The 9,256-nt window shown below is 42.8% G+C and overlaps 1 protein-coding gene across 2 annotated transcripts in view; it reads left to right on the top strand.

The window, feature by feature from the left end:
• Positions 1-387: 387 nt before the first annotated feature.
• Positions 388-9,256, top strand: part of LOC133648616 (coiled-coil domain-containing protein 85C-B-like) — a 106,602-nt gene continuing 97,733 nt past the window's right edge. The window contains exon 1 of one of the 2 annotated variants that reach the window (XM_062044881.1): positions 388-1,497. In XM_062044881.1, the coding sequence (XP_061900865.1) occupies positions 786-1,497 (712 nt within the window). In that variant the 5' untranslated portion in view covers positions 388-785. The remainder of the gene's footprint in view (positions 1,498-9,256) is intronic. The other variant, XM_062044882.1, reaches the window with a different exon arrangement.

Raw genomic sequence — 9,256 nt, 5'->3', positions numbered from 1 at the left:
TAAAAAGCCATTGATTCACATGAAAAAAACAACACATTTTTGACACGTTTAAATAACGCAACAATAACACAGTAAATCAGGATGAAGTGGTAAAACAATAGGTCCTCTGCAAAACAATAACAGAAGTCTTGTATTTACACAGATTGATATGAACAATATGGCATATATGATTTTGTTGTACTTTTTTTTCAACACACTTGTTCGTTTTTTTAGACTAATATATATCGTGCATGTTACTCAAGTGAAAAGATGCTGCATGCTGCACGTCCATGTCGTCCAACTGACATTATGACACACTGTGGGTTTAAAAACTAAGTCTCGCGAGACTTGCTCAAATAACCACCTGCCGCCCCGCCCTCCCTGGTCCTGATTGGCCGTCTGGGTCTAAAGCTCCTTGGCCGCCTTCAGAGCTCAGTGTTCGGACAAGAAGGAGGGGGTGCCGCCGCTAATTGCCATCCAGTCGCTCCTGTGAGATTCCAATCCTGCTAAAGAGGCTTAGCTCCCGGGGGGGACAGGCAGCGAGGCTGACCGAAAGCGGGACACTTGTTTCGGCTGCTGGAATGTTGAGTGGCTGGCTGCTAGCTTGTTGATTGCGGTGCTTGGGTTCAGGTGGAGATATGTTCAGTGAGTGCTGTTTGTTGAGTGACAACACTGAGAACTTACCGTTAATCAGTCGTTTTTATTTTTTTTAACCTCCATTATGTGTTTTAACAACATCCCGCAACTGAGGCTCGGTTGAACCAGCTCTCCTTCACTGCCGTTTTAACCATCCTCCACACTTTGCCATGGCCAAGAACCAGTCCGAGGCTCCGGGCGACGACCTGAGCCAGCTGACCGACGACGAGCTGCTTCGCCACGGCAAGGAGGAGCTCCTCCGGAGGCTTCGCCAGGTCGACGGGGAGAAGATGAACCTGATGATCGAGCACGGCAACATGATGAAGGACATCAACCGGCGGCTGCAGGTGCACCTCCATGAGATCCGCAGCCTGAAGGAGGTCAACCAAAAGCTGCAGGACGACAACCATGAGCTCCGCGAGCTCTGCTGCTTCCTGGACGACGACCGGCAGAAGGGCAAGAAGCTGTCCCGCGAGTGGCAGCGCTTCGGCCGTTACACGGCCAGCGCCATGTGGAAGGAGGTCGGCGCCTATATGATGAAGCTGAAGGAGCTGGAGGCCAACCAGGAGAGCGTACTGAAGGAGAACACCGAGCTGAAGGAGATCATCCTCATGCTGGATGAGGAGAGGAACGGGGCCGGGTCCAGGAGCTCCATAGACAGCCAGTCCAGCCTCAGCAACTTGAACGGGGGCACAGGCACGGTCAGGGACGTCGGGGATGGGAGTAGCACGTCCAGCGCCGGCAGTGCTGGAAGTCCGGACCACCACAACCATATGCACAAGCCCGCCTCGGAGGGCACCAAGTTGGGGGCCCCCATGAGGAGGTCCATGGACGACGTGTCGGTGCCCCACCATCACAGGAGCATCCCCAATGGCCTCAATGGTGAGTCCCTCATGTAAATATGCTTACATTAATATTATAAAGTAAACAATATATATGACAGAAATGGAAAGGTTTTGTCAATGCAGGGCATTGTTTCATGTTTTTGATCTACCTAGACAACTCATAAACATTTTATTTCCTCCTCCTGCGTCATGCATTCTCCTTTGAACATTGAACACTAACCGACTGGATTACACTTGAACAATTACCCATTAAAATGAAATAAAATATAACTACTCTGATCTGTTCCAGGGTCAAACTGTGGCTATTGTCCAACCATTAGTGTAGAGTTTTGTCATACAAGCGTAAAAAGAAGTGAACAACACACTTTGTACACGCCATCAGTGTGAGTTACTGTTTTGGGACGTGAGTCTCTTCACATTAGAGCAGGGGTGTCCCAACTCTTTCCACTGAGGGCCGCACACGGAAAAATTAAAACGTGCGGGGGCCATTTGGATATTTTTAATTTTCAACCCATAACAAAATATATGGATTTTGTTTGTTTTTTACCTTTAGGGCTCCCGGGGACCATAAAGGTCTAAGTCATTAAAATGTAAAAAACAAGTGAAATTATTATTTATTTATTTAACGCTTACAGTAAATCTCTACAGTATATCAACTTCAGGTTGATATAAAGTTTTTAAAAAAAAGAAAAGTTTTTAGGCCTTTTCTGTCAAAGACAACTTAGTTTTTTATAATAAAACTGAAATATGCAGTATTTCCCCCACTGCCCAAAACATTCAGAAAGCAATATTTGATGTGAAGTAATTAGAGCCTTAAAAAGATCAATAATGCAGGACACCATTATTATTTTTGAGTAATCACAGTGAAAAGATAATTAAAATTCCATTAAATATATTTGGGATCCAAAAGGTGCCCCACTCAGAAAGTGATACCGTGGGACGGCGTGGCGAAATTGGGAGAGTGGCCATGCCAGCAATCTGAGGGTTACTGGTTCGATCCCCACCTTCTACCATCCTAATCACGTCCGTTGTGTCCTTGAGCAAAACTTCACCCTTGCTCCTGATGGGCCTGGTTAGCGCCGTGCATAGCGGCTCCCGCCATCAGTGTGTGAATGTGGAAATAGTGTCAAAGCGCTTTGAGTCCCTTAAAAAAGATAGAAAAGCGCCATACAAGTACAACCCATTTACACTTTTATTAGTTTTTTAAAAAACTTTCAACACTTAAGTTACGAGCTCAACTTCAGATATATCTGTCGATTTTACGTTTGAACTATTATTTTGTTTGTTTTATGCTCTTTTGTCAAATAAAATGTTGTTGTTTTTGTATGGCAACCACACAATATATGCAATATTTCCCACATAAAACATTTTAAAGTGAAATATTTGAAATAATTGGAGCCTTGAATAGGTCAATAATTCATTATAACATTGATTTCTTTATTATTTGGAGCAATGGCAAAAAAATAAAAATAAAGATAGACAAAATTAAAAAAAAGCCTGCATGGCAGCTTTGTGTCAACATTGCAACTTTTTCTAGTTAGATTTCACCTCATTCCACTTTTTAAAATTTTTTAAAAATTTTTTGCAATAGCACTTCCAGAATGTGTGGCGGGCCGGTAAACAATTAGCTGCGGGCTGCAAATGGCCCCCGGGCCGCACTTTGGACACCCCTGCATTAGAGTCAAACACAGCTGACTTTTTATAAATGTCACATTAGCCATATTGTACACCAGGGGTGGGCAATTAATTTTTACCGGGGGCCGCATGAGCAACCCGAGCACTGCTGGAGGGCCACATCGACAATATTTCAATTAAATTTTGCTCAATATTATTTTTGATATATACCGTAAGATAATTATAATTTGTTGAAAGGACTAGTTGGTACAATCCCTGGGGACTCTGCATGGCAGGGGCGTCCTCCCTGAGCCAGGCTTGCACCTGACCGCATACCTAAGTGAGGCTAGGTGACACTGCTGGGAGGCTTTTCCACCATTGGGACACATCTTCAGTTGTGTGCCCCAGCGTCACGGGGTGTTTCGGCCAGGCTTACCACAAGACACCCTCTGCTGAGGAAGGGCCCACCCCAGGGTGATCAAATCCCTGGGTGTGTGCATCCCATTAGGTGTTAGCCTTAGCAGCCCAGTCACTCCTCCTCAACCACAACCAATGGCTCGTCCTCTCTGCTGTGTTGGCTAGCTCTTTAATGGCCTGTCTGTGAGCCTGCCCCCTGACTCCAACCTCCCTAAGGAGCTTTGCTGTTGTGCTAGCTACAAAGCCCCTACAGCCCACCTCCACTGGGCGCACCCTTACCCTCCAGCCTCTGTCCTGTGCCTCAGCTGCAAGGTTGGAGTACCGCAGCTTCTTGCGTTCATACGCTTCTTCGATGGCATCCTCCTACGGAACTGTCAGTTCAATGATGTAGACAATATGGCAGGTTTCAGACCATAGGACGAGGTCTGGACGCAGGGTGGTCGTTGCGATCGCCGGGGGGAAAATTAGCCTCTGATCTAAGTCGACTCGCATCTGCCAGTCCCTGGCTGCATTCAATGGGCTTAGATCAGGATTTGAAGGTCTTGTCTTCAGCTTTTCCCCCTCCCAAACAAACGCTGGTAGGTGTCGGCACACATCCTGGTTGTTGATGGGTTGGGCGTTGATGAATATCCTCCTGCACTCAAGTTTGTCAGCTAGACATCTGAGGACCTGGTTATGTCTCCATAGTAATACTTCAACATAGTGTGTGTAACAGCATTCCATGACTAATATAAATAAATTCACATTAATAATACATGACAGTAAAATAAGCACACGTATGACTGAGGAGTCATAGTGTAACTTTGTGTGGTGTTTGAGTTGTCCGACTTTTTGTGTGGCCATAAACGCACCAGTGGTTTAGGGGTATGCGTGTTGGTGACAGATGACAAGTTGGTTTTGGCCTGGTTTGTACGGCAGAAAATGACTAGTTTTTCGAGATAGAATTGTTTTGCTCATGTTTTTGGTGTGGTTATGTCCGAATATAAACAGTTTTGCTCAATAAAGTGATCGATATAATTCCTGTCCTTGAAGCATCTCGATAGACGTTACAATAATTGAACGGTGTTTAATTGAACAGTGTTGACGAACACCGTTAGGGCCGCTTGTTGTCACTGTCACTCAAAGTTGCATTGCAAAATTACACAGAATAAATATGTTTATTTTGTTTAGAATTCAGATGGGATTTGATTTGGTGCGCGGCATATATTTGCTGAGCGCAGCGGACGCTTGAGCAGTGCGCAATTGCGCAGGCACGCACTTTAGAGGGAACGTTGCTTTGTAGTCCATGTCTTGTTGGAAACGCCATTCTTCATCAACTTTTCTCTTTTTAGCGTCTCGGGTGTAAACCGTGCATCACTTGTCGCTGCATGTGCACCTTCACTCGCAGGTTACACACGGACACACGCCCATAAATAATACTTTTCAAAATAAAAGCAGCACAGTTGTATTGCGCGCACGACATAGATGTTTTTTCAACTTTATTTTGTAATTTGTGATTGCAGCTGTTCACATTCACTCACAATCACGCACACGCCCACACGGAAGTAATACAAATAACGATTTTCAAAACAAAAGCAGCACCGTTGTATTGCACACTCGACATAGATACTTTTTAAAATTTATTTTGTAATTTATTATTGGCCTCACGCGGGCCGGACAGGGACGCACAAAGGGCCGGATGCGGCCCGCGGGCCGCAGAATGCCCAGGTCTGTTGTACACAGTACTTCAAACTGTCTGTGGAAGTGGGTTGGGCTTGGGTGTAGATTAAGTCATCTAATTTGCATATTTGACCATGGCGCATACTCGCATAACTTTTTTACGGCTGCTGTGGGAAATACAATAAGTATGAAAAAGCAACAAAAATATCGTTAGTAGACACATGACTATACTACAATGAAGCGAGCTCCAATTAGCAAAGTATGTCTGTCCATTCACATACACACCCTAAATGTCAGTCAACATACACATAATGCAGTCCGTCGATTTACATACACACCAATGTCAGTTCACATACACACGATGTAAGTAGTCAGTATCTATTCACATACACACAATGTAAATAGTCTGTCCATTCACATACACAACATCTGTATGTCCATTTACATACACACCTATACTGTATTTGAAATAAAATGCGCTCTTAATGTAAGCTTCTGTTTGTCCCTTCACTTTACACACATTGTAAGCATGTATGTCCATTTACATACCAATCCATCCATCCATTTTCTATGCCGCTTATCCTAATTAAGTTCACGGCTCATGGATACCGTTGCTGACTTTGGGCAAGAGGCAAAATACACCCTTGGAAATTGCACCATTATAAATAGACCGTTTATTCTGTAATGCTTTAAAAAAAAACAACAACAGAGGGATCTGAATACCCGCTATAATTGGCAGCACTGATCCGTCTTGCTACATCTTCGTATTTGCTGGCAGAACAGATGCTTCTGATTACATGTTGCCATCTAATGTACAGACTTGTTACGACAAGCTTCATTAACAGACAGTTACATTATAATGTATTTGAGTGTGTGTCAACAGGTAACGCCAACTCTATTTGTTGCTGTCCAAATGTATTTTTTATTTTATCAGTGTATTCTTAGTTTTCGTATACCACAGCAGTAATAAACCCACTCAGGCTGTGTTGCGTGTGATAACGCCGACAGCATATGCTGATTAAAATTGCTTTTAAGGATTATCATGTTGGTGAGGGGGCTGGGGGGGGGCTTGGCTTAACCTCACCACGGAGTCTTGATTGGGGAGATTATGACGGGCACACACATGCACACACCGCAGCCTTAAGTGGCCTTTTTCCAAGCGACCATCGCTGGAGTCGGCGCTGATTTGGGTCACTGCTCTTTTGGTCCTCAAGGAAAAAAGCTTATCTTAACAGCTTTTTTAAAAGTGTGTGTTTGAGAGCGGTTGCTGATTATACTTTTTTTTTTTTTTTAACATTTATGATGTCCCTGGCATCCGTATTTTTAAGACCTAAGTACGCAAGGGAAGGGGGTGGCAACGCCATCATAGACTCTGGAGGACGCTAAGCCTGGTTTTTAGCTAGCACACAAGCTGGAACGCTCCATCATCCCTCTTGGCGTGATGAGTAAAAAAAAAAAATGTTTGGCTTGACCAGGTTGTTTATTTGTTTTTGTTGTGTGCGTAGGCTCCGATTTTAAAAACAGCAAATTCCCGTGGGGTCACTGGGTTCACATGCGACATCCGGCATTCCTGGAATAGTGATAAGGTAACAAAAAATACAGGAAAAAAAGAGGATGGAAGCGTACACAAGGCAGCCTTTAATCCTGATATGCACGCTACCATACACATATTTTAACGGTGTTTAGCTGTCTTTACATAACATCAATATCAAAGCACCCCCCCACCTCACTAAGCTGCTGATTTGCGGTGTGCTCATCACTCAGTCACTCTCACAGACACTATTCATTGCATTGAATGTGGATTGCTTGATTATGAGCACCAACGTGAGCCCTCACTGTATGTTTACATGCGCATATGCAGAAGACATTAATGGTAAATGGTAAAATGGGTTATACTTGTATAGCGCTTTACTACCTTCAAGGCACTCCAAGCGCTTTGACACTATTTCCACATTCACCCATTCACACACACATTCACACACTGATGGCGGGAGCTGCCATGCAAGGCGCTAACCACGACCCATCAGGAGCAAGAGTGAAGTGTCTTGCTCAAGGACACAACGGACGTGACTAGGGTGGTAGAAGCCCGGGATTGAACCAGGAACCCTACGGTTGCTGGCACGGCCACTCTCCCAACAGCGCCCCAAGACTTCAAATTAGGGCACTGAAAACAATCGATTTACTGTAAAATACTAATCGCAGTTCTTATTATTAAAGTAATTTTTTAGGCCATCTTACACTCTGAGCATGTACGCTATACGTCAGCAACCAAGAGAGGTTTTTGTAACCAATAACCTGTTTTGAAAAGGTTTTATTATAATTTGTATACCAATTCAGTGTTACCATACATTCACTTACATGTGGCTACCTGCCGTATGTAAAATGATATTAGAGGGAAAAATAAATAAATAAAATACTTAGATGAGGTTTGAGAAGCAGGACACATGCATTTAGTGCAGAGAGCAGCAGACTGGCCTAGTAGTACAGCGGTAGCGGTCAATATTTGTTTTCACAGAGTTTGGTGAATAAATTCCTGCAAGTAGTTTGAGATGAGATTTTCAGTTAAAATCTCATCTCAAACAATCACAATTCTATTTTTTTTAGCGTGTCAATGGGCTCATTTAATGTATGTTAGCTTTACATGAGAGCCAACTTTTATCCTGTTTGGTTGTATTGTTTTTTTCCCAGTTTGTTCCATACAGAAATGTCGATATAAAATTATTCCTACACGTATGCATTTCATCTGTATATTAATGTACTCTTTCGTGTGCTTAGTTAAACAATAACTTCATTGAGTAGACTATCAAAAGACAACCTTATGTTGAAAGTTTTTTCATCTCTAATTTAAAGGTGAACTTACTTTTTTCATTTATTTTATTTTTTTGCCCCATCATTAACAATACTGTATGTTTCCTTCTTTAAAAAAAAAAATGCATTCAAATTTGTAATATAAAGTATAGTCAAGTATGAGGTGGCTAACAATGCAGATAATGAGAGTAATCTATTGCGCCCATAAAGCCCTCTAAAAACATTCAAAAATCGCCAACACTATTTCGTTGACATGTCGTGACCTGAATATATTAACCAAGTATTCGCGATATTATTGTGAGCGCTAACACAGACAAACTACTTTAAGCGGCACCAAGATCACAAAGAGGTAACTAACTTATGCAGCTATTGACATACTAAAAGGCTGTGAGCTGCTGCATCACCTCAAGCTGTTAAAATGTAATTTTAGATTATAAATAATGCATCTCACTTGTAGTAGAAAGTTATTCCCTTAAACCTGACAAATTGGTAAACTTTTACATTCAACTTTGACCCAAAGATCATGATGGCGAGAAAGACACAAAACAACACTCAGTTGTGGTCACCTTTTTTTATTCTTTTACACCTCTAGGCAGATTATGATCAATTCTTCATCTAAACTGGAAGTTATGAACATCCCAATGAGAGCAGACATTGTATAGCAAGTTTTTTATGTACGTAGTTTGTATTTCCTGTTTAGCACTTAGCAATAGTGCTACATGATGCTTAGTGTTTCACTAAGCTGGATCTGTTTAGCACACAGCTTCTAAAACTTGTTGCTCATCCTCCTTATATTCAGGCTCAAAAATGTAAGATTCTGGATCATCATTTGTCCCAAAGTAGTCTTTGATGGCTCTCATGACATCTGCCATGAAGGAACAAGTGAGCGTTGTGATGCGTCTGTGAAATTAATATGCTGTCGTATGCGGGATAGGTTAATTGGCAACACTAAATTGGCCCTAGTGTGTGAATGTGGGTGTGAATGTTGTCTGTCTATCTGTGTTGGCCCTGCGAGGAGGTGGCGACTTGTCCGGGGTATACCCCGCCTTCCGCCCGAATACAGCTGAGATAGGCTCCAGCACCCCCCGCGACCCCAAAAGGGACAAGCGGTAAAAAATGGATGGATGGATTAATGTGCCTGTTACTACATTACATATATCGGTATACGTACAATGTGTTTAATAAACATTTATGGAGGTTTTTAGAGCTCTTTATAAGCCGAATAGAGCGACTCCCATAAGGATGGTGAATGATAGGCAAAAGTCCCCAAAAAGTCCAGCTCCCCTTTTAAAGGACTG

Source organism: Entelurus aequoreus, linkage group LG04, assembly GCF_033978785.1.
Source record: "Entelurus aequoreus isolate RoL-2023_Sb linkage group LG04, RoL_Eaeq_v1.1, whole genome shotgun sequence".
Classification (NCBI taxonomy): domain Eukaryota; kingdom Metazoa; phylum Chordata; class Actinopteri; order Syngnathiformes; family Syngnathidae; genus Entelurus; species Entelurus aequoreus.
Note: the sequence above shows the minus strand (reverse complement) of the source record. Positions and strands in the feature narration are given on the sequence as shown.